This window comes from Pelodiscus sinensis, chromosome 2 (assembly GCF_052426305.1).
Source record: "Pelodiscus sinensis isolate ZL-2025 chromosome 2, ASM5242630v1, whole genome shotgun sequence".
NCBI lineage: Eukaryota > Metazoa > Chordata > Testudines > Trionychidae > Pelodiscus > Pelodiscus sinensis.
Window position 1 is genome coordinate 112,325,576 of NC_143053.1, and position 26,250 is coordinate 112,351,825.

The 26,250-nt window shown below is 42.7% G+C and overlaps 1 protein-coding gene across 1 annotated transcript in view; it reads left to right on the forward strand.

The window, feature by feature from the left end:
- The first annotated feature begins 346 nt into the window (after positions 1 to 346).
- Positions 347 to 26,250, forward strand: part of ADTRP (androgen dependent TFPI regulating protein) — a 51,300-nt gene continuing 25,396 nt past the window's right edge. The window contains exons 1-3 of the mRNA XM_006138772.5: positions 347 to 765; positions 10,631 to 10,765; positions 12,325 to 12,426. Coding sequence (XP_006138834.1) covers positions 613 to 765; positions 10,631 to 10,765; positions 12,325 to 12,426 — 390 coding nt within the window. The 5' untranslated portion in view covers positions 347 to 612. The remainder of the gene's footprint in view (positions 766 to 10,630; positions 10,766 to 12,324; positions 12,427 to 26,250) is intronic.

A 26,250-nucleotide genomic window follows, 5' to 3' on the forward strand; every position in this document is an offset into this window, starting at 1 on the left:
GACTTTCTGCAGAGGATGCCAAAGATTATTTCAAAACTTACGACATTTATCAGACCACAGAATCCTAACATCCGTGTATTAACCCTTTAGCTAACCCCCCTCCACACCAACAAGTGTATTGAGTTCCCTTTTCAAAGCCTCCTCTTTTTTCCATCTTTTTACTTTGTCCAGAGAAAAGTGACAAAGGTTCCACAAAATTGATCCAGGTTCATGGCAACATCAATATCTCACCAGAAGGAAAACTAAGGATTCTTCCCCTATTTGTCCAAAAGGCATGTGAAACACTCAGTTATGCAAAACAAGCGACAACCTCCTCCCCTGGTGCAGAAACACCAAAACTTATGTAACTCTGCAACTAATCTTCGATAATCTTGAGTGAGGCATTTAAATCCAGGGAATAAGCCTATTTTTTTCCCAAGCTTATCAGTAGAACAAAAAAAGAGAAGAAAAGGGAAGCAAAGTCCAGCCAGTGTTCTAAAATTTGTTTCATGTGAGCAGTGTCCTGACTTTCTTCGGGTAGCAAATTCTCCTGCAGTGCAATTTCCTATGCATGGCTGAAGAACATTAAAAGAAGAGCTGCTTCAGGGTTTGAATAGGACTCACAGCAGAGCCATGGCAATCGCTACCCTGGCTGTGTATCATTCCCTTGTTTTTGTCTGGTATGTTTTTGTAACTTATTCAATCTCACTCGTAAGAGCAGAAGACCGGCCGTCTGAAGTATTCCTTTATGGTAGGCAGTGGAAATATTTGACAGTTCTCAATCTGGTAAGCACATAGTATACTGTGGTACCAATCTGTCTATTTGTCTGTCTACCATCTGTGCCTCAAAACATATGCAGCTGGTGTATTTGCTGCTGTGATACTGCTTTCTTTTATGGTTTGTACCCCAAAGGAAACTATGTAGGTATCCACATTTGTGTTGTTTATGCATAAAATGTATACTGTAGCTAGTTGCCTCATTATAAAGAGACAAGTTAATTGGGAGAAGGAATGAAATGTAGAATATGTACAGGAAGGATGTACAGCTTTGAACCATGTTATCTAACCCTGGGAGTAGAACAGTTATCAAATATTATAAGTATATTCAGCACGCAGTAGTAGCTATGCAGTGCTAATTATAGTTCTTCCAATGGGATTTTACCTATTACAAAACAGACAAGCAGCAAAACAAAATAAGGGGAGGCACTAGCTAATCATTGCATGTACTTAATTACAAATTGTTTAGGGAGGAAACATTTTAAGTCACAAGGGCTAAAAAGAAATGCAGAAATATGTGCAATATTATCGCATGCATTTCAAGGAGTGTGATCAGTGGTTTGCTCTGTTTCTTAGAATTACATTAGGATATACTGACAATAATATATTTCTGCATCACACATTATTACTAATGGCACAGCATTACTAAGCGAATGAAAACATATGTCATGCTGCTCATGGGACAAAACTTGGTCCAAGTAACCAGCCCAAGTATCTGGGCTGCGACGTGAGGATTTCTATAGGTAGAATAGGGGCTTGTGGAGAGGATTCCAACTGAGCTGTTGCTTTGGAAATGGAACCATTTCAGGGATATTCGTTAGCCTTGAGGCTGACAAGAGAAATCCTTGCATTCCCTTTGTACCCAGCCTGTGGTGCATGGATTTGCAAAGCAGTGGAACCTCCAGACCTACCATGCCCATCCTTATCCCTAGAGGACCTCTGGATGATACTACTCTGGGAGTCACCACACAATAGAGGGCACAGTGGTCTACATTAAAGCAGCAGTGCCCAACCGCCAGGCTGTAAACCACTGGCTGCGGCAGCTCTGGTGACCGGTGCTTGGGCATGCTGCCTAGCATCTCCCTTCCTGCCAGTGTTGGAAGAGGTGTATCCTGCCCCCGCCTTTCAGCCAACCAGCACTAGGCAGCAGCAGGGTCTCCTCCTGGACATGGAAGAGTGGTTTGCTGTGTGATGGGAGGGCCACGTAGAGCCCGGCATGGCAGCTTTAGAACGACTGCAACGTGGGCAGCAACACTAAGCTGGGAGGCAGCATAGGGCTAGGCGAGAGGGGCCAGGCAGGCACTGGGGGCTTCGTGGGGCTAGGATAGTGCTGTGGGGCTCAGAGTAGGGGGAGCTAAGAGACAGGGGGCTCTGGGGAAAGGACTAATATTGGGGACTGGCAGCTGGCACTGGGGAGGGACTCCGGGGGGTTGGGTGCAGTAGGACTCTGGAAACAGGAGGCTGGCACTCGGGAATCTGGTGATGGGTGCTCTAAGGGGTGGAAGGGCTGGCACTGAGGTGTTTGGGACGGGGGCCTGGCACTGCAAATATGTAAATAAAAAGTTACTGGTTCATCAAAAGTTTGTGAATGGTCCACAGTATAAAAAAAGGCTGGGAACCTGTGCATTCAAGCCCTTTTTTAGCCTTGGCACTTCAGGGTAAGGATTTGTCTCTTCTGTGTCTGTGTGAATAATCAATGTGAATAGTTACTGCTGTGGCTACTAATAACCAGAAGCACGATCTACCCAGGGGCTCCTGGCTCACTGGATGGAAACAGGCTGTAGTCACCACCCTGGGACTTGCTTAGGAGCAGGAGAACATGTCAGAAGTTCTGCTCTGGGGCACTTGAGCTTTCTGCTCTGGGTGTGGGCATCAGCAAATAAAGACTAGGAGACTGTTCAGAGATTCTGCAGCCTTTTGAAATAGAACTATGGCTCCTCAAAGGATACTAAGAACTGTCTCTTGGAACTAAAGTTGGCTGAAAACATTCAGACCAGTTTTCTGTCAGAAAATGCTGATTCAATGGAATCGAAACATTCTGAGGGAACATGTTGATTCTGGTGGACGTTTAAAGTGAATCCAAGCAGGCAGGCAGACTGGTCAGTAGGCCAACTTGGTTTCCTGCCTGTGCCCCACCCCCTCTTCCCACAGTCAGCCGGCCAAGTGGTGAGCTCATCAGGCTGCCTGGGATCTCTAGCACCCCATCCAGTTGCCCAGGTTCCTAATAGCCAGCTTGCCAGCCTGGAAAAATATCACAACGTTTCCTTTTGGTCCTTCTGAAACAGACTTTTTTTTTTAAATGTCCATTTTGATCTCTGGCTTTTTGTTAAGATTTAGAATGAAAAAAAAAATCCAAAATTCAGAGTTGTCCATGCCACGGAAATCCTTGGTCCTGAACAGCTTGGCTTGGAAACACATACTTGCTTTTATGTCTGCTGCTCTTTTAGCAATTTCTCCACATTCACACCTACTGTGTGAGCCTCCAAAAAGCCAGATTCCAGCACTCACATACCACTTCAAATCCACCTACTCGCTATTTGTTGCAGTCAGAGCCCCTGAAAGGAGAAAGCATAGGGCAGTGTGGCACAAGAGGAGAACAAAAGCTCTAGTGTTCAATGTTAAAGATTTCCTTTCGTCCATTCCTGAATTGATAGAAGAGACTATTGGACAGATAAGAATAGTTTTACATCCATTATTGTGTGATATGAAACATACATACATTCTAAGTTCTTTGGGGCTCTTTTTGTTCTGTTTTTGTACCATGCCTCATACAACAGATCCTGGGTCCATGACTCAAGATCTTAGTTGCTACTTCCATATGTAAGGGGACTGTTACCCCTTACTAAAACTCTGTGGGAGTTTTTTGGTTTACCAGCTTCAGAAGGGGAAGGGTTCATGAGACTGACAGACCCCAGAGACAATGGAAAGCAGTCAACACTCCAGCTCAGCCTGACTGACAGGTTGTAAGTGGGGATTGTTCTGGCTCTGTCTCTGAACAAACAAGCTGTGTGCAGAAGAGGTCCTGCAAAGACAGAGAGCTGAAAGAGGAGTACAAGAAGAAGTCCTGCAGCGACAGAACCAGACACAGACAGGCCAAGCAGTGCAGACCCTGTGTTGAGCAGCAGACTGGCAGTGCTCAGAAAGCCAAAAGGAACAGAGAAGCAACACAAGGAACTGGAACTGGCCAAGCAGCACAGCCTGCAGCTGGATGTGGTGAGCTACTGGGACCTGCAAAGTGTGGGGAAAGGCTCTGGACTGGGAGAGGGGTCTGGCCACTTAGAGACTGAGGCTGTGTGGTCACTGCCAGTGCAAGCGTGTCCAGCCTGCAGCCCCTTGCAGCACATCCAGGGCTTCTAAGGAAGAGACTGTGAACTGTCCTTACACTCTGCAGACTGCTGCGTTGATGTCCCTGTGCTACAGAGCAGGGCTGTGTGTTCTCATTTAACCATTCTCATTGATTCTTATTCTATTCTCTTTAATCAGTTGATGTTTAATAAATTGTATTTGCTTTGAACCTTATGAAGTGATCACTGGGCCAAGAAGGCCTGCAGTGTAAAGAGAGCACCTCGGAGTGGGGACACCCTAACTCCTGCCCCTAGTGACTACAAGGTCAGGGATTAAGCCCCAGGAAACCTGGGCCCAGCCTTGTTGGGGTTTCAAGGGCTCTGCTACTCAGGAGAGTGGAGGGGGAGCCCTCAGGATCAGGGAGCCGTGGGGTAAAGGAAGTGGGAGCGGGGACTCAGATCCTTTCGCTGGTTCATTTCACCGGGGTGTATAGAAGCCAGGAAAGTTCCCCACAAGAGCGGGACCATTCCCCCGCTTACACATACAATGAATAATGCAGCATCCAGAATAAGTTATTGCTACCAAATCTTTCCATTTATCACATAAAAAAAGGTTTGTTGCATACACACAAGATGAGTTCTTCATAAAGAATATCCCTCAATGCAGAACATCTGAATACAGAAATTTGCATTCACAAACACCCCTCCCAAATTTCATTCATTACATGGAGCACTCATTTGCATATGCAGCATTCTCATTTGCATTTCCTCTTCCTTTCCCCTTTGTGCAAGAGGGTTTGGCGCAAAAAAGTGCTGTGTAGACGGCTCCTTTTTGCGCAACAACCCCCTTTTGCACAAGAACCGTTCTTCCTCTAAAAAAATGAGGAAGAACAGCTCTTGTGCAAAGAGGCGCCATCTACGCAGCGCTTTTTTGTGCAAAAGGAAAAGGAAGAGGAAATGCGAATGAGAGCGCTGCATATGCAAAAGAGTGCTCCATTTGCATTTGCTCTTCTGCAAGAGGCTTGTGGTAGAGACGTAGCCCATGGCTACTGCAGCTCCAGCCAGCACAGTTGGGGGAAAGGTGCATATCCCCTGTCTGGGGCAAGTCCCAGTTTGTCTGCCTCCTGCGCTCCTCACCCAGAGTGAGGAATGCAACAAACTGTGCACTTTCCCTTGCTCCCTGACGAAGGGGAACAGTCAGCTCCCAGTATGGGAGGGAGCTTCAGTACCACTTATCTCCTCTAGGGGGGACCTGGGGATTGGGAAACTCAGCAATGGGGCAGTCCCAGCCAGCCCCTGTCAACTGCCTAATGATTCTGTCTCTTTTCTTTATTGGTTTTCTGAGAAGCAATCCCATCCCAGGCACATCCCATTGTCTTGGCACAACCAAATCCTTTCCTTAGGATAAGAGGAAGCTGCATACCCATTTTGGTGGTCTTAGCTCTTAATGTTTAGGAGGAGTTCTTGAACAAACAGACCAACAGACTCTGTCAAATATATGGTAGAGTAAACAAACGCCATGGGCACTATTTACGACTATCAGTTTGGGAATGAGATATAGTCACGTAGCCAGATGGTGTCTTTGAAAATGAACCACAGGAATAAATAGATGGAAATACTTGCTTTGATCTAATTAGGTGAATTTGATTTTTGCTGCTGATGCCTCCTTAGTTGATCCAATCTGTCGGGCCAAATTATATGCATATTGTTAATGAAACACATCCTGTCTGTCTGTACATAAGCAGTTCTAAAGCACTTATCACTGTGGCACTAAAAACAGTTTACAGAAAACATAAGTTTGTCTTGAAGGGCTAGTCAATTCCCCATCCTTCTCTGCGGGTTACTCATTGGATTCTTCTTTTCAGAATGTTTCTGTGCTTGTTTCTATTCCTGTTCTGGTGTGGTGTGCGGGGGAATACTCTGGGAAATCCCTTTGAACAACACCGGGCAGATTTATATACTGAGAGTAGCTGCAGTTGCAAGTGCTAGTATTGTGTGTGGAAAGTCATAGGGTCATTGGAAATAATTTCATCCTTTTGTATATTTTTAATATGCTTTTACCTTTCTTAGAGCTGAGCTAGAGTGGCAAAATGTGGATTCATGTCCAGGAAGGAATATTCCTGAGTTTGTGCAAGTTCAGATCTGGTGGTCAAGTCCATCTGTGTTCTATGGCACGGTGATATATTATAGAAGTACTTGTGATGACTCCATAATGAAAACTGTGCTCAGTTTTCCAGTTTTAAAGTGGGGTTAAAATTCTCTTGTTACACCTGAAAACAAAGGCCGAGTGTAATCCAAATGAAACCACTTCCCAGAGGGTATCTATGCAGGCACACAGAGCTCCTTTCACCGTTTACAGGACATTTGGGGGGGGGGGGGAGGTCTACACTGCAATTAAAAACCCACAGCTTCCCCATGCCAGCTCACTCGGGCTCACCAGGCTCAGGCTAAGAGGCTTTTTAACTGCAGTGTAGACATTTGGGCTCTGGCTGGAGCCTGGGCTTTAGGCAGAGGTGAAAGCAAACTACTGTGCTCTAGTGCACTGTTCTGGCAAGCAGGAGCTGTCTGGCTGGGGCACTCTGCTGCAGGAGGAGGTGGAGAGTTTACAGCTGGGCTCCTCTGGCTCTCCTGCAAGCTGTCATGCTAAGCAGCTGGCAGCCCAGCAGGTTAAAGGGGCCACTGGGGGCACATTCCCTCCCTGGTCCAGGACTGATCTATCCCCAAGAACCCTTTCCAGGGTGCCATTTAGGGTGAGGGTGGGGCTTAAACTTCCCACCCGAGACTCACACTGGTATGCTCTTGCTGTTGTTCCCCTTCCTGTCACTCTCAGGGAGCGAGAGGACAACACACAGCGTGTCTGCCTGCATCCCTCTCCCTCCTGGCTGGGGAGGGCAGGGGGCAGAGGAGTGAATGACCCAAGCTGTGTGCTTTCCTCTCACTCCCTGACAGTGCCAAAGGGAAAAAGTAAGCAGTGTTCTGGCAGAAATCCTGGGGCTGGGAGCTTCAGCCCCCCTGCCCTCCCTAAATAGCATCCTTGGTCTCCTGCACTTCCCCCGGATGCACACACACCAGTTCCCTGCCTTGTGCTGCTTCTCACAAACCCCCAACCCTAACTCCTGCACCCCTCACCCTCCCAACCCTTGCACCCACTCCTGTGCCCCTCCTCCCAACCTCCTGCCCGGAAGCCCCCTGCACTCCATCCCACACATCTCTTATAGGTACTATCATATCATCACCCAACCCTCTGTCCTGAAACCCCCTCTAGGAGGGAGTGGGTGCAATACAACAGTACCTGTAAGAAATTAAAGTTTCTTTCAGCTCTGGTTAGAACCCTCTGAGGTGGAGTGACCCAGAACACAGATTGCAGGCTGAGCCCAAATGTCTACATTGCATTTAAATAGCCCCTTAGCCCAAGCCCTGCATGCCCCAGTCAGCTGGCACAGGCCAGATATGGGTGTCTAGTTGCAATGTAGATGTACCCTATGGCATCAGGGCTTCTTTCCTGCACTCCTCTAAAGGTATGTGTACGCTTCAAGCTGGAGGCATCATTTCCAGTTTGAGGAGACTAGCTTTCATCAGACTACAGCACTAAAAACAGAGGTGTGAGCGGTGGCACAGACTAGGCATCCAAAGTTCTTAACTAGTCTCTTGGCCTGGATCATAGATGGAGTGGCTAGACCCTCTGCTGCTCATTGAATTGAGCCTACATCTCTATTTTTAGTGTTTGAGTTTGACCAGAGTTAGTGTAGATATGTCTCGTTGAGCAGAAATTTCGCCTCCAAATAAGGCTTAAGAGGGACTGAAGTATTCATAAGCCTCAGGCAGGCCTTCCGCACAAGAATGAGTCTCACCATCCTAAACTGACTAGCAAGATCACAATTCCTTTTCTGAGATGGGCTAGGACAATAGCTAGCTTTCCAAAGCCTATCGTTAGTTGCTCTTGCAATTTGAGAGTGCACACTCACTGTTAGCATGTCTCTATTTCTGTTCAACCAGGTATAAGATGGAATGTTATTTCAGTTTGGTGGTTAATTTCCTTGAACTGTTCATTTCTGTATTTTCACTGTTTTTGAAGACAAAGGGAGTGGGAAGAAATATAGAAGCTTGTGCAATATTATCTCATGCATTTCAAGAAGTGTTATCAGAATAAAGAAAAATGAATGGAAAGTTTTCAGCATGGAAGATATTATTGACTTCTTCTGTAAGCTACAGGGAAAAAATGCTAGACTGAGAACTTGGATATTTTGGGACCATCTGTTTCTTTTCCATCCAAATGTTTGTTTTAATTGATTTTAAGGAGGAAATGAAGTTTATTTCTGTTCCATGATTAATGTAGGGCTCACCATAAGAGCGGCAATCATACCCGTGTACTCTGGGAACTATGCCTCTCTCAAACAGGGAAAGCCTATGAGATGCTTTATTAACCATTAGTCATGATGCGTCACCAGACTTTCACTGTCATCATGTCACCCAGGTCATTTCATTGCCATTTGTCATGCTGTTTAAAGTATAGGGAGAAAGAACTGAATTGAATATTATAGCTGGCTCTGCAGCCTGTGGTATTTACAGCCAACTGCATAGAGGAACAAAAACAATTCTTAAGCACCCAGCTCCCATGTGTGCACCTCAAGAAACAGGCTCCCAGGCCCTGATCTGACAAGGCGTGTAAACGTGCTTAACTTTAAGTATACATGGAGTGCTACTGAAGTTGGGCACATACTTATGTGCTTTGCTGCTCTGAGTGCAGCACCTTGCAAGATGGAGCCCTTAAGAAAGAAAAATTGTACCCACAGTTATAGAGGCCATCCTTCATAAGAAAGATCTCAGAGACAATGGTGAAAGACGTGCACATATTTAAAGGGCTATTTTTGTGTCTCAATCTAGAATGAACTTAGATGGTTACTATTTCTAGTTCTGTCATGGTTATTTTTAATGACAATTACATTAATCAGTCCGTAAGGCTCCTGTCCTTTTTTGGAGGAAGAATGGTCTTGGTGGTGTGTCACAGTCTATTTGCCAAGTGATCTGCATTTCACTCCCACATCTCCCACATATTCCTATGTGACCACCAAGGGCAAGTCTCTCAGTTTCTCAGTACCTCAGTTTCCCTGTCTTTTGTTTAAAGCTAATTGCCTGCCTGATAAGGATGTTGTGAAGAGTAAGTAATTAATATTTAAATACACTTTGACATCCTAAGGTGGGTTGCGGGGGGAGAAAGTCATCCTGCTCCCCATCTTCTATTCTTCTTCTAAAACTTTATTTAGGGAAAAGTTCATTGAAGTACAAAACTGAAGACTGCTGACCTGAAATCCCACCACTTCTTCCCTTCTGTCAGACATCTGATAGTGTAGCATTATCTGTGGAAGTGCTGTTCAAACACTGTCCTCTCCCAGCCTCACCTCTCCAGTCTCCCAAAGCAGTCATCAGTCCAAGCTCAGCTATCACAGGTACTCAAAATAAAAATCTGATTCAGGGTAAGATCATGGTCAAAGAGACATCATTCTGCATACCGGACAGTATCTTTCCATTTCAACAGTGCCTGCATTTGCAATAGGCAGTTTCCCAGCACAACAGTGGGACAATTTAGCCTTAAAAATACCATCAGTGATCAAGAGACCTGAGCTCAGGTTCAAAGTGGAGCACAGATTAGCAGTCAACGAGCAGCAAGCTCTTAATACGCTTCATCTTTACTTCTTCCTACTTTAATGCACCACGGTTCATTGTGTAGCACAATCAGTGGTTGAACAATGAAAAGCATTATTTTCAAATACAATTATTGGAGGATCAGTAGAAGAGAATACAGGTTATACATTATTTGCATACTATTATTGGACCAGCTATAAAGTCAGCTAATTACAAAAAAGAGCCAGAATTTGTTGGTTACATTTTTTGGTTACACCCCAGCTCTCACAGTTCTAAGGTCTTATTTCTAGTTACTGAAATCCAGATCCTCAAAGGTATTGAGGTAGCTAACTCCTGCCTAAAAACCTTTGAAGATCTAAATGTGAAGTCCTACTCTTGCATCCCCCTGAATTCAGCAGAAATAGGTTCAGAACCCAGTCCAAGATGATTCTTTTTTTGATGGCTTCTCTGTCTAATACCGTCCTATTTGAGTGTTTTGTTTGGGTTAAATGGTGTGATGTTGGCCTGACCTCCAACACATCACCAGACAGGAAGCACCATCGTGGCTAACCTGTGAGAATGCTTATAGCAGCTGCTTTGCAGGAATAGCCACAGATTTCTCCCCTCCCATCACCACTGTGGTACCTCGAGGTTAAAAATTAACATATTAATTGCAAAAAGGCCTATCTTTCAACATATCTTGCCACCTCCAGTCTGAATAAAGCTCACTCTTCACGCCACACTGTTCTGCTTGGGCCATTAAATGAGGTACTGTTAAAGTAATCTCCTGAACTACTGAGTTCAATCACTTTCAGTTAATAAGGAAAATTGAGCCAAAAGCTATTTCCCTGGTGCTGACTTGTAGTTCACCAACAAAACAGCTCCCTAAAGAGCAAGTATTGAGTTCATGCAGGAACATGCTAATTAAAGGTGGATGAAGATTCCTTCATTATCTGTAATTAATTTAGGTTTTGCAGGCTGTTTTCTATGGAGTCTCCTTCCTGGCTGATGTGCTGAGACTAATTAAGAAACTGCAAAGTGTTAAGTACATAATTTCCTGCAGAGACCTTCTCTTCAGTGTCCTGGCTTTCCCTGTGGCCACGGTAAGTAACCAGTGTCCATTATAATAATCAGATATATACATACACTCATACCAAATAGATACAGATATTACTAGAGAGCCTCATTTTGTCTTTTGAAAACAGTAGGAGTCCATATAAATGAAGAAACAATGTTTAAATCTAGCCCCAGATGTGAGGCCAGTTAGTGGTTTAATGTTGAATATGTTGCTTCGACATGGTGGTTTACAAGCCCCTCCTACAACTCAGACATAGGCACATGGAAAGCCAAGAAAATTAAAGGGCAGAAAGTGGACATTCTGCCAACCTTATACGAACAGAGTCACTGAAATTATCTACTGAAGTATCAGAGGGGTAGTCGTGTTAGTCTGAATCCGCAAGAACTATGAGAAGTCCTGTGGCACCTTTATGCTCCAATATATCTGTTAGTCTATAAGGTGCCAGAAGACTTCTTGTTGTTCCTACTGAAGTAGTTTCACCAAAAGGGCAAGATCTGCCTTAAGAGTCTTAAAAGGCAACAAATCCTCATATTATCTTCCCGGACAGCACAATGAAGTTAAACACAAAAGAGAAACAGACTTAAATGACATGACTTAGAGTAATCTACATCAGATTCTTTTTGGACTGTCTGTTCATATGTAGATATTTGTCTGCCAAATGGTTCTGCATAGAATGGGCCAGACTTGAACTAATGCAATACTCACATGAGTAAGTACAACTCAGCGTGAGAGGGACTGGCAGAAGCTGGTCTCCAGAGAGCTGAAGCTCATCTTTAACTGGGGCCACAAGCATTTCAGCCAGGTGACTCAAAAGAGGTCCTTCCTGTGACTGAGACTAAGCTACCGGGCTACTAGTCGTTCTTTGTGTGCCAGTTTCTTTAACCCAGCTGTCACATCTTCTGTGCACACGTCCGGGTATGTAACAGAAAAGGGTTGAACTCCAGGATGTACCTATCTGTAACCGGCCTGCACTATATTTAGTATTGACAATCCTCCCCACCTCTCATACCCTCAGTTTCCATAATATGGACAACTTGTGCTTAAAACATCAAACCAGGCCAAGAAAGTACAAATGAGCTTTCGGCTATCAGTAGCTGATACCGGGATTCATTTCTTACTCTTAAATCCTCCGGCTGTAAATCCTCCCCTATTGGATCAGATAGACCCAAGATACAGCCTACTCCTGTACCTATAGCTTAGGAATGAAGCTTACAGACTTTACCGGCATGCCAAGATTTAAACAATCAGTCTTGCCACGATCTGCTTTTACTTTGTTATTGAGCAGAACAAATCCTTTGGCCTCATAACTAAGGCATAGGAACCTGGGACCATCCCAGATCCCACTGGCAACATAAGACTGGTTCAAGTCATGTGTTCCATGGAAATTTCAGTGTCAGCAGTTGCTAGAGTAGAGGAGAAGTTTCTTATGGATATACGCCCCAGCAGCCCACTCAAGACTAGCTGCATCTTGCAGTACTGTCCCTTCTTTACTTTGTTATTTGTGTGATATGCCAGCTATTTTATCTCACATTTTTCCTGCAAACTGTTTTGCCTCTTAAAACAAAAAAACCTCTTTTGTTGCAGTTTGTGTTTATGTCCTTTTGGGTGCTGTATACATACAACCGAGAACTGGTTTACCCCAAGAGCCTGGATGGCATCATTCCAATGTGGCTAAATCATGCTATGGTGAGTAAAATGCCTGATTCGCACCTAAAGCCCACAGACTTTTGCAATGAATGTCCCACTGTTGCATTATTTATCTTTCCAAAAGAGTTTCACAGTTATTTTTTTCCTGCTGTCTATTTAAAGCATACGTTGAGCTGTATGTAATGGATGGGTGCATGTGCTAGAATTGCCTAAAGAAGCCTTTTAGCACATACAGGGAACGTCAGTGGATCATGGCTTGTCAAGCCCCTTAAAGATCAATGAAAAGATGTGTAATCATAAAAAGAAAACCATGTAGGTTACTGCAGTTCAAACAAGAAATTGTCTCTGTAAACAAAACGTTATGAAATACAAAATGATTTGAAATAAGTCTGAGCACTTGGTAATTTTTAAAAGGGGTGAAAGAATCAAAGAAAATCTGACAGCTCAATAGCTCATACACTAATGTGTGCATGGCACTGAATAGTGGAATTGAAATGATTGTTTACAGATTTCTATAAATATATTCCAGATCTCTCCTTCAATTGCCATAGCTGTTTTTATGATGTGTTGAACAATCACATACTTCTCATCAGTCAAGTGTAAGGATGCTGACAATAACATGGAAACCGTGGGTGGTTAGTAAGGTCATGGCAGCCTCCTGGGGGAAGGAAGGCAGGAAGGGGAGAGGTTTGATGCTAGTCCGAAACAGAGGAGCCAAAAAGTATGAAATCATAATACAGACGTCCCAGGCTTGTTTCTCTCAGGATTCCACTTTTTAAAGATTTGTCCAACTCCACAGCTTTGCAACACTGCAGTTGCTGACATCTTTGAAGCTAATGGAACTCCCCAGATATCTCTGCCACTTTCCACACAAATACTTGTGCTGTTCAGCATGAACATATGCATACATCACTTACCCGTGAGTGATATCCATGTGATAAATGGAAGCCAAGATGCACTTTTGACCCTATCACCTGCTCTCTGCCCACTAATCCAGCTTCACTGGGACTACGTCTAACATTCCAAACCTGTGAGCATATGCAAACAGCCACAATTTTTTTTAAATTACGTCACGGAAAATTATTTCTTTTCTCCTTGAAATTACACAGATCTCAGGTTCAGCATTTTGGACCAGCAATAGGTCTACCTTAGTATATAATTAATTGCTAGATTTTGGAATTTTTTTTAATCTCAGTACATAGCTGGGATTATGCTCTTTCCAATATAGCATGGCCTAGGCAGATAGAGAAATGCTGGGACTTCCATTACAGATAGAAAAACTATTTGCAGAAGTCTCTAAAATGTATGTGTCATAATTTCCTCTCTCCTTCCCAGGCCTGTATAGATGGACAAACAGTACAAAGGATACGACTGAAAGGGTTCAAAAAAATTGTAACAGTAAAATGTTTTCAAGCTCAATGAGATATCTATATTTATCCCCTTTGGTAAACATTCAGCATATACAGGATACCTGACAATTTTTGTGGTACCGAGGTTTTATTGGCATGATTTTGAGATGGATCCTAGTAACTCAAATCATTCCAGACTCCGTTTAAAAATGATACCATCTTATAAGTGTAGTCAGAAAAGAACATAAATTAAATCGCAGTTCCCAAATCACGCTATGTTCAGGGCAGGTTCAGATCCCACATACGTGACAAGAAAGAACCGTGTTTTCTCTTTGTCAGAACAGAATCTGGTTACTGAGTCTGAATAAATGACTGCTTCTAGTTCATCTATGACAAGCTTCCTCCTGGTCCTCATGGAAGCAGTTCCTGAAAACACACCTATTTTAGGAAACATTCCAGCTACTGCACAATGATCAGCCAACCTCTTGGTGACTGTCTGCAAACCAGCTGCCTGTAATATAATGAGCCATTATATAAATGATTAATACTATTAGCAGTGCTGCCAAGTTGTGGGAGGAGCATGGGGGAAGTTTCCGTCCCGTAACTGTAGAATCCAAGATGTCTGCTAGAAGTGAATTAAGAGCTCTGAAAAGATCATTGTCACTGAAGGGCTGGGGGAGAAGGGGCAGAGAATCTAAATGAGAGTTATAAATGCTATCAGCATGTAAATAAGGTTTTTAAATAGCCAAGGGCATTTCTTCCTTTTGATCCAAGATGTCCGTTGTAAATACTGTGAATCTGGGGAACTGCCAGATATTTAAAGGAACAGCACTTTAAATGTCAATTGTCAGGGAAAATTTGATAAGGGGGTGTTTCCTCTACCCAGTGAACTCCGCTATATTTCATAGCTCTAAGGTTAGCAAAAGTTCATATTGACTGGCACAATATCTAGCTGGCTACAGGGGGACAGTTTTGCAAAGTGGCTGCGTGTCTTAGAGATACATCAGTTGCTAGCAGCTGTACCTGGCATTGCTCAGGTCTTTAACTGAAGTAATTTTTGGAGGTTTTTTTGAATAAATGAAAAATGTACATGCTTTATTTCCAAGATTGAATATTTTAAAAATGAAGGAAAATCAAGGCTGGAGTGAGGGCTCGGGGGTAAGGAGAGGCAGAGGGTTAGGGGGTGCTGGGCATGAGGTGGCCTCAGGGCCAGGGAAAGGAGGTGCAGGACTCAGGGCAGGGAGCTCAGGACTGGAGGCTGGGAGATGGGGCAGGGCGGGGAGGGGAAAGACTAACTGAGGCCTCCTATGGCAGTGAGGATGGCACTGCTATGGCAGCAACTCCCTCCCAGGGGGTTGTGGCAGTACTCCCCGCCAGTGATCCTCCCGAGAAGCTGGGGCTGCGCTCCCTGGAGGGTGACTCCTCCAGGAGGGAGGAATCAGGGTCTGTGCACTTGTCAGGTGGAGGTTGGGACTCTCCCAGGCCTGAAGCTTATCTGGGGGAGGGTCAGCCCCCGGCCTGCCGCTGCCCTCCAGCCTGCAGTGGCTTCAGGAGGGTCCTTGTTTGTGGCAGTGGCCATCCTGTCCTGCAGTCTGTTGCGGGGGACAGCACTCTGTGAGCCTGAAGACTGTCTGGGGGAAGTGGGGAGTGAAGAGGCTTCGTGGGCTGCCCACTCCTCCAGCTCCCCCCCCCCCACACACACACAGCCTGCAGGCTGTCTGGGGAGGGGTCAATATCCTGGGGCTGCGCCTGCCTCCAGATGCCTTCCCTGCTGCCCGCAAGCTGTCTGGAGAGGGGTAGCCTCCAGAGGCTTCCACCACACACCTGCCTTTGCTCCAGCAGCCTTCCTCCTCCCCCCCCCCTCACTGCCTGCAGGCTGTGTGCATAGGGGCCAGGTTCTGGAGGCTGACCCCTCCTTCAGTGAGTTCCCCCCCATGTCCTGTGGTCTCTCCCCCAGGGGGAAGGGTGGCTCCAAGTTTGGGGCAGAGGGATCCTTACCTGGTCTGGAGGAAGGTAAGATAGCAGAGCTCCAGCCCTCCTAGCTATGGGTATGTCTACACTACCACCCTAGTTCGAACTAGGGTGGTAATGTAGGCAACCAGAGTTGCAAATGAAACCTGGCGCCGCCATTTTTAAATGTCCGCTAGTGCGGAAATGGAAAATTTTCATTTTGAAAAATGAAGAGTGGTTGGAAATCAAATTTTGTTATGCAGATTTATGGTGCTACAGAGAGGCCCAGAGGAGACTGTGCTGCATTGGGAGACAGGCAAGCCAAGTTCTGGTCTTGGCTTTCCTATTGAGCCTTATGCAATTCATTTTCTGTGTGCCTCAGTTTCTCCATCTGTAAAATGGATGTAGTTATGCTTGCCCATCTTTATAAAGAGTTTTGAGATCTATGGAAAAAAGCTATTACATCAGTCCTAAGTACTACTATTTTACCTGAGCTCAAATTTTTGGGTGGAGGGTGGCTCAGGGAAAAGCCATTTTGACTCATTCTTTCCTGGTGTTCTGTTTTCAAACTGTATCTGGATACTCCCTCAAAAAGCCACTCCCTTCTATGTACAGTTTGAACTGAATCACTTGTATATATTATTCATTTTAATTGCAGTTGAGAACAACACTGAATTTTTAAGAGGCTGACAGGATTGACAGTTAAACAAAAAGGAGAATTGTGGGTCATTCAGAATCAGTAGTTTGCGTCAAAAGCAAGAAAATAGGCAACTATTAATTGAGTTGCATTGGAAACAACCATAAACAGACATGTTTTTCTTCTTTACTAGATATTTTCTTTTAGTCTGCAACACATTATCCTTTTCAATTTAATTTCATATTTTATTTTTTTCAGCTATAGACAAGTTTTGGTTTAACAATACCTTAGCCTGAATTATTTGCATGTATTTGTCATATGGCAACTCTTACAAGCCTCAATAAAGATCAGGGCCCCATTGTGCTAGGCACGGTACTGATACCACAAAAAGTCATCGGCATGTGTCAAAACCCCCTCATTTTTTTTTGTTTAAAATGGGGATTTTTTCAACTTTAAATGGCAAGTGTGGACATACCCTGAGGACAATTTATGCCAGTATGGTTTAGTTTTGTATGGGAAGGAGGAGTATGCAATTCTGCTATAATCACTACTAGATTCCTGGGCAGCACTGAGGGTTGAGTGGGAGAGACTAGCACCTAGCCCTGCTTCTTCTACCAGAGGCCCTATCCCTTACAGGGGCCAGAGCAGAGCCTCCTGCCCCCCAATGTTGCTCAGGGCCTGGTGAAGTCTGTCGCCAGCCCTGGCTCACTGCATTCCATTCAGGACTGCTATTTTTCAAAAGACTATATTTACTCATAAGCTATATCCTTGGGCATGTTCAGCCACATCCCTGATCATCTTATACAATTTCTCCTGCATTTATATTAAACATTTAATAGCTCCTTTAAAGACGCAAAAAGATAAACCTTTCCATTTGCTTGCATTTCCAACTATCCTGGTTTTAAACCCTCTGGCAGCTATGGACATTTAGAGGTTTCCCTTTATATTCATTTGTTAGCAGAAAAGAAGAATATCACTATGAGGGTTATGGTGCATTAAACTAACTGCCACACACATTTGGGTGCTATGATGCTTGATTTTCCCCAGTGCTCTATACAGTTTGTTTCCATTTTTGTTGGTATTACCCCATTTACTCAGAGAGAGAGAGAGAGAGCATTTGTTTCATTAATGAATGTTATGGCACTGAATCCTCCTTGATGTCTGTTATTCCAGAATGCACAAGTGCAAGCTCCCTAGCCCTGTCCCTCTTACTGGACAGCTGGAGACAAAATTCCACGTTGGAAGATTATATCATTTCAGTCTCATGTCAGCTCCAAAGGCAATATGAACATCACCTACTTACGTGTGTACTTCATTTCTGAGCAAAATATTATTCAGATGTTGGCTCCAAAACACACTCAAATGGTCTTATAACAAGAATTACACTATTCTACAAGGTCCACATTTTCAAAGAAATGCACACATGCAAAACTGTGTGCACTATTGCTACAAATTCCCTCAAACAGCGCACAAGATATTTGCATATACAACTATAGTGACGCATGCACTCATGATAACGATGCAAACAAATTACATATGTGCGTTTCTGAAAATGTGGGACTCGCATGGCTTCCTTCATTCTTTCGTGGTGAGCACCACGAGAGCTGGAAAGGGAGAAAACAAGTCTGGTATGTTTTCTGATATGTTAAAGGCATGATGAAATTTGACATGTGATAAGATTAAACTCGAACAACAGTTGCTCGGTTGTGTGCACGCCTGTCTACAATAGCAGAACTTTTTGTATCTCCTGCATATATATGTGTATATGATGACAGATGCAGACTAGCTGGCTGTCACACACTGTGATGGAGGGGCTTAGGTGAACGGCTTTCTCTTCTCCGAGTAAAAAAAAAGCCCAAAACCTAACAGGCAGGCACCTGGGGTCAAATACAGCTTGCTAGAAGCTCCAGATTAGTTACCTGTAGCCAATTAAGGCCTGTGGTGCTGCTTTAAAAAGCTTCCCCCAGGCTAGGAAGGGGAAGGAAAAGAGCACAGGACAGGGAGGAGGAAGTGCTATGTGCAGGAGCTGTGCAGGTGTGAGCGGAGAAGTGACGAGTAGGTACCAAAGGAAAGGTACTGGGATCATTTGGGGAAGTGACCCAGGGAACAGCTGCTAGATTGCAAGTGGCAGTAACTCTGCCTGTTGCAGCTGCCTTAGGATCCCTGGGCCAGAACCCAGAATAGTGGGCGGGCCCCAATTCCCTCCCAACATCTCAACCTCTGCCTCGAGAAGGGAGATCAGGACTCCAGAAGGGATTTTACCTCCAAATTATGAACTAGCTGGTGATAAGTATGGCTCACTAGGCTGTGGCTTCTGCCTCTAGTAAAGAGAAAGAGGTCACATGGAAGGTCACAGCAAGCCTCTGAGGCTAACAGTAACTGCCAATAGCATGAGACCAATGGGGAATAGCTGGAGCTTTGCCACAGTATGTACACCCCTCCCACCCCCCTCCACACATGGATACTAATTTTGTTTACTGGCACTGCACTGCAGTTCCAGACTGCAGAGAAAATTACATCATAAAATAATAATAAATAATTCTGAGAGCAGAACCTCATTTATCAAAGCCTTTAAACCCAGGTATTTTATTATTCAAATATGAAACAATAAAAAGAACTGTGCAGTTTCATGCTAATAAAAGCGGAGAATGGAAAGAAGGAAAAAATAAGGACAAACAACAAGTAAAACAGCAAGAGAAAAATCTGAAGGAATACAACAACAAAGAGTACATCAAATGAGGAAGCTTGCGCCACCAAGGGGCCAAGAAGAGGGAAAGAGAACAGGGATGTAGAAAAGCACTGGGAATAGTAAAACTACACAAAAATGGGGATGGTTAGAGGGGCTGTTTGGTATCATCCTGAGTCGTAACTACCTAATTTGGTGCCTGAGGCAAGACTGTCCTCAGCGCGGGCAGGGATGCTGAGGTGGTGCAAGGCATGAGCGAAGACAGTGTAGGAGCGGTCTTTTCTGCACCCCCTCAGCTATGCGCCCGAGGCAAGTGTCTCACTTGCCTCGCCCTTGTTACAGCCCTGGTATCATCATACAAGGATACAGTTGTGCTGGAACAATTTTTTAGGATGGAGTGCTGTTTGTTTCACTCCCCTCTGATGGATGCAAACGTTCCTGGATTGGACTGACTGGACACCAATTGTGTCAAGGGCATCCAGTCCATATGGTCAGGGAGAGTTGGGATCCTAGCTCCTTACTGCCCACAATGGATGGAAAATTGCTGAACCCTGGGCTGAGGCCAAGACCCCAGGCAGCAGCAGAGCCTCCAAAGCTAGTGGCCTGCAGATCCCATAGGGGTGGGGACAGTGGGCAATGGGTCCCAGAGGGCCAGCAGAGCTTGCAGGTCTGGTGGTGAAGCCAGTGGAGCCAGGGGACCTCAGAAGCCCAGCTGGACCCCTGCAGGGGCTTCCCAGAGGCCAGGACCTGGGGCTGGTGAAGCAGCAATGACTCTGGCCTCTGGGCATGGGGAAATTGGGTCCAAATGTAACCACCACCAGGTGAATTTGAACCTGGGAACTTGGTGTAGGAGTCTCTAAAGCTTGAGCTATAAAGCCAGCTGGCTCTCAGCTTAGGCTGCAGAGCTCACTCCTTATCTCTCCCTGTAAGTGGTCTAAGTGCCACTACATGGGACAGTGAACCACATTAGGTGTGTGGGTTACACAAAACCTAGGGGTACCCTCCTACTTCCTATGCCTATGCAAGGGTTTTAAGAGGTAGAACTTATGAAAACAACACAGGCACTGGTAAAATCCTTTAGACTTGGCCTGAGTATGGATTGCATAAAAACTAGGTAAAAACCGCAGAATTTAATCTATGAGTATTAGCCTTTGGGTAACCATCTTGAGTCCCCTTTCTTTGTCAGTAACATTCCTGATAAAGAAGACATAAATGTAAATCTCTCCAGATATAGAGAGAGCTGTTAAACAGCTAATCCGTTCTTAGGATTTGATTGGAAAGAAGAGAAATGAAAGAGGTATTTTCAAAAACCTTTACCAGTGGTGTAACTCTGCTCCTACTAAGGTCAAATGCTAAGAACTTGTGAAAATCCCACCACAAGACCTGGCCTACACTTAAAATGACACTTAGGATGACATAGCTACATTAGTCAAGGGTATGAAAAATCCAAACTCCTAACTAATTTACTTATGCCGACACATAGAATGGAAGACTGTTTTTGTCAACGTTGCCACTACTGCTTAAAGAGTTTTCCTATACTAATGGGAAAAATCATTCTGTCAGGGTAAACTGTGTTTTCTCTTTGGGGGTAAGATGGCATAGCGATGGTAACCTAGTTATGTGAATGTACTCTCTATAGTGCAGCCATACAGGTTTCTCAAATATTCATAGAAAACAAACATGAGTAAGTATAGTTAAACGGAAATTCAATTTGGAAAACAAACATCCACAGACAGTTATTTGCTATTTGCTTAAATATGGGGCACTGATCAAGCAGGATAATGAAACACATGCTTAACTTTAAGTATATATGTAATCCCAGTGATTTTCACTGGACTACTCAGATTCTTAAGCATGTGCTCAAGTTGAAAATAAATTTCCACACATTCAGTCAACTCTGTAAACCTGTATTTTCAAAAACAAAAACTAACAATAATAAAAGAAAATATTAGATAAAACAAATTATTTGGAAATTAAATAATGAATTTCGGAAGTAGAAGCACTTCAAGTTCTTGATTCTTTGTGCAAAAGAGATAATTTGTGCTTGTTAGATTCATGCATAGTAAATATATCCCGGGGAGTGAAAGAATACAGAGGGGAAAATAAAAAAAATCACCATTTCTGGTATTAACAGAATATGAAAATATCACAGTTTAACTCTTATATACAAATATTTATACTGTAAAAAAGAAATAGTATTTTTTCAATTCCACCAACTGCTTGTAGTATAATGCAATCTCTTTATCTGAAAGTTGAACTTACAATGCAGAACTATATACACAAAAATAACTTAATTCAAAAATAAAATGATGTAAAACATTAGTGCCTACAAGTTCAGCCAGTTGCTCAGACAAACAAGTTTGTTTACATTTGCAGGAGATAATGCTGTCTGCTCCTCATTTGCAATGTCACCTGAATGTGAGAACAGGCAATTATATGGCACTGTTGTGGTGAGCGTCCAAAGATATTTGGACCTGCCAGATGTGCTAAAGATTCATATGTCCCTTCAAGCTTCAACCACCATTTCAGAGGACATGCTTCCAAGCTAATAATGGGTTTTCCTCAATAACAGTCCGAAGCAGTGTGGCCCAAAACATGTTCATTTTCATCGTCAGAGTCAGCTGCCACCAGCAGAAGATTGATTTTCTTTTTTGGTGCTTCAAGATCTGTAGTTTCTGTGCCAGAATGTTGCTTGTTTAAGACTTCTGAAAGAATGCTCCACAACTCCTCCCTCTCAGATTTTGGAAGGCTTGTTTTTTGTCTTAGATTCCTAAATCTTGAGTCAAGTGCAGTAACTCTTTTTAGAAATCTCAGATTGGCATATTCTATGTGTTTTGTCAAATCTGCAATGGAAGTGTTCTTAAACTGAACGTGTGCTTTCTCATCAGCCAAGACTGCTATAACATGAACTATGTGGCAGAATTCAGGTGAAACAGAGCAGGAGACATAAAATTCTCCTTCAACGAGATCAGTCACAAATGTAATTAACTTTTTTTTAAATAAGCATCATCACTTTCAGGTGACATTGTAAATAAGAAGTGGGAATCATTATTTCCCATAAACGTAAACAAACTTGGTATCTAAGTGACAGCCTGTGTAAGAAATAAGACTGAGTGGACTCGTAGGCTCTAAAATTTTAAATTTTTTTGTTTTTGAGTGCAGTTATGTAACAAAAAGTAGTGTACATTTGTAAGTTGCACTTTCAACATAAAGAGATTGCAGTACACTATTTATGAGGTAAATTGAAAAATGCTAGTTTGTCATTTTTACTGTGCAAATATTTGTAATAAAAATATAAAGTGATCACTATACCGTTTGTATTCTGTGTTGTAATTTAAATCAATATATTTGAAAATGTAAAAAAATCCCAAATACTTAAATTTTATTTGATATTCTATTTTTAATCACAATTAATTTTTAAAATCATGATTATTTTTTGAGTTAATCGCATGAGTTTACTGCAATTAATCAACTGCCTTGCTTTATATTTTATCTTCTTTATAACCTGAGCTGCATTTCCAAACATCTGACCATCTGACAAAACAACTTGGAGAGTTTCATGAATATTATTGCTTTTCATTTTCCAATCACCATTCTGCAAAAAAGCAAGATCTTTAGTTTCCCACTTCAAATTCTGCTGTCCTAACAAAAGCATAAACTAGTTTTTTCTCAACAAGCAAAAGTATTAGTTAAAATATACATTAAATTAAAACAAACGAAAAATAGTGAAATTTTCTGGAAAGGGGCAAATGTGCTTTTTCATTCATTCATTCAGTTATCGACAAGAGAGATTAGTACACACCATTATTGTTTTAGACAGTGATTTTGGCTTTTTTAACTGCAGAATGAAACAATTCTCTCTCCCTCTGTGATAATTATTTTTTTTCAGTTTCCCTGTTTACAAATGAGAAACTGTTAATTGAAACACAGAATGAATCATTGCTTCCACCCATTTCTGGCAAAATTCTGATTTGTGTCAATCCAAGTCTAATAATTAGGTCTCTTTTTAAATCAAGAATCATAACAGTATGTATTTTAAGTTTGTGTCCAAATAAAGATTGACTGATTTGAATAAATGTTAGATTAACAATACAGTTTGGTTAAAATTGGGGTTGTAATTGTCTTTAATAAATCATGGTGTTTGATGACTAAAGACTAATATTAAATATAGCTAAAATGAGAGCACAGTTTTTTCCAGGTGAAAAAGAAAAGCCTTTAAAGGCCTTACAACTAGTATTAGCAGCCATGGTATATGGGCCATCACTAATGTTCATCACTAAAATCAGCTTTTTATCAGCCATCCAAGGGAATTCATTTGGAAAGCTAATTGAATGTCATTGGCAAGGGCACACTTTGCAACAGGTGGCCAATCATGCATTCTTTTGGTATTTGCTGTATAAACATGAATCACAGTGAACCCATTTATTCTTGTGAATATACTCCATTATTCCATGTGAATTCCATTGTAATTTGCTACTCTAGAAGAAAACAAACTATTGATAGGGTTCATAAAATGTGTGAAAACACCAGCATGCTTTGTGATACCAGTATGGTGATGAAAGACTCTTTCTGGTTTGGTTTGGTTTTCCATTTCAAATTATTTAGTTGCATTTCATATGTATGATAGGGCCCTGCACACATGTTCAGTATGGCAAGAACATGTACAGTGAGCATTCAAGTTCAGAAATGAAAGACTAGAAAATGAACATACACCAGGGGTAGCCAAATACTGGCCCTGAGCAGGCCCCCACACCACTATATTTTCCTGCTCCTTTGCAGATATAGGGGATCATAGTTCCCATTGGCCATGGATCATCGTTCCCAGCTGACGGGAGTTGCAATAGCCCATACCTGTGGAGGGGCAGGTAAATATAGCAACAGAGGCCTACCAACGGCTAACCCTGGTGAACCGTTGCCATTTTATTACCCAGGCCTGACATACACTCATACTCGTTTCACCCAGAGTCAGAAGCCAATATAAAAGAAGAAGCCATTTGTACACCAAAGAGTTTCACCAGTCCTTATAGCATTCCCATAGGCACACACAAGGATCCTTCTTTATCTGCCTGTGATTAAGGTGATCATATTTTCAAAGTCAAAGAAATGGAAAGTCTTTTGTGGCCAAGTGTTTTTAAGGTCATGATTTGTTCACATACCGTACTTTTTAATAAAACATACGTCTGTGTCAATGTGACTAGCTTCTGACACAACATGTTTTTCGGTGTGGAGGATTTTTTTTTCTGCCTAGTAACTTGGTGGCTTTTGTGAACCTCTCAACAAGTGTTAATATTCATTCTGAGCAAAATAGCACCCAACAAAAACAGCGCTGATGAAGTATCTACTATAAATTCATTTGATTTTCTCTGGACTTCAAACACATGTTTTCCCATTGAAAGGTTATGCCCAATGAACACAGAATGAAATTTCCTCTGTTACAGTTATCTGGCTTTGAACAAATAATTTGTTGTTATTGGAATAAAAGCAAAATGTATTCACTGATCAAATGGAAAACTAGGATATTATGTGTCCCCCCCAAAGTAATTTCCTTGGGCACTGGGTGCCATGTGAAATATTGGTATATGTGGCCATTTTGCCCTCAAGGGGCAAACAAATTGAATGCCTGAAACAGAGTAATAAGGAATATTAAATAGTTTCCATTATTGTCTTTCTCTCTGGGCAATATTTTCATTTTGCACAAACTATAGACCTTGTTGTACCTAGCCATTGGCAAATACAGGTTTACAGTATTAAACCTGTTGAGTGTGACAATAGGAGTTGTAACTCTTAATTCTGTAGGCCAACTAAGAATCTCTGTACAAAGTAATTGAAATGTGAGATCTTATTCCATACTTAAGGTAACCTTTGGGTGACAGTCTTCTGCTTTCTAGGCTATTATCCACATCAGGGAATACAAAAGCGAGGAGATAAAGCAAGCAATTATATCAAAATCAAATATATAATAAACACTTAGAAGAAGCCTCGATACCTAGCACATTTTTAAGTAAAAGACATAGGGAATGTGAGCAAATTAATTTTTTCAAACTAAAGACCTCTTGCCTACTTAAGTTTATCAAAGAATCACTTAGTCTTATAAGCTGGACCTCTGATATTAACCGTGAGGGTCATAGAATTCTGGAGTATGAGATAAAACAGAGAAAACTCAACACTGACACGGAGATAAATTAGAGCAATCAAACTTATCTTATCTCTACCTCCTAGAATGCAATAATTGAAACTGAAGAATATTTGGCTACAAGACTTATGGGGCTTAATAAATGACTTCTGAAGCCTAATGTGCTAGGGATGTGCAAGAAAGATGCAAAACAAACAAACAAACAAACAAACCCCAACCCAAACACGTTTCTACTAAGTGCTCTCTTGCACGATGAAGCCATAATATGTCTCTACCTCTACAAAAGAACATGTATACACACACATCTCTGCCAATTAAACTTACATATCATACCATGCCATCATGTCCTGTGTGTGGGACTGATCCAAAAATCCACTGATGTGAATAGAAAGATTCCCCTTGACTTCAGTGGACTTTGGTCAGACTTGTAACACAACGTAGCATATGATACAGAAAAATCCATGTACTGTGTTTGCTGCTGCAGTTTTTCCACATTCTATCTGTAAAACCAATTACTTTAGTTACTAGGAGCCCAATTGAGCAGGCCTTGCTATGGTTGCCTGCTGCTGAGCATTGGACAACTGTTTACACTGAGCTTTTGACAGTAACATTCAGGGCTTTCTCCTGAAGAGTTACAGTTAATTTTGAGCCATGGCATCTCCTTTCATATTGAAAAGGAGAGAAGCAGGCTTTAGATGTAGAAATCCCCACAAGAAATTTCTCTCTGAGAGACTGAGTTGACCTTGTATGAGGGGAGGGAAAAAATGCCTCAAAACTTGGAGACCACAAGACCCTTTGTGAGAGGCCAACATCATCCAAATGGAGATCGTGAAAGATGTACAATCTGCTTCTAGCAGCTCACCCCATGGTAACTTGCAAAAGTAGCTAATACAATCTGGGTTTGTATCAGCTTCTCTGGTTAATTTCTATGGGGTTGGATGGACTAAAATGCATCTCCTAAAAAGCTCTGACGTCAGTCTGCCCCCAACTCGACACTGTAAACAGGGCCTGGCTGTGGAGGCCCCCAAATTCCCTTTCTGTGCAGACAAATAGAGCTCCACAGGTAGACCTGAGGGTGATGTTAATGACCTGAAAAGGCCTTCGAACA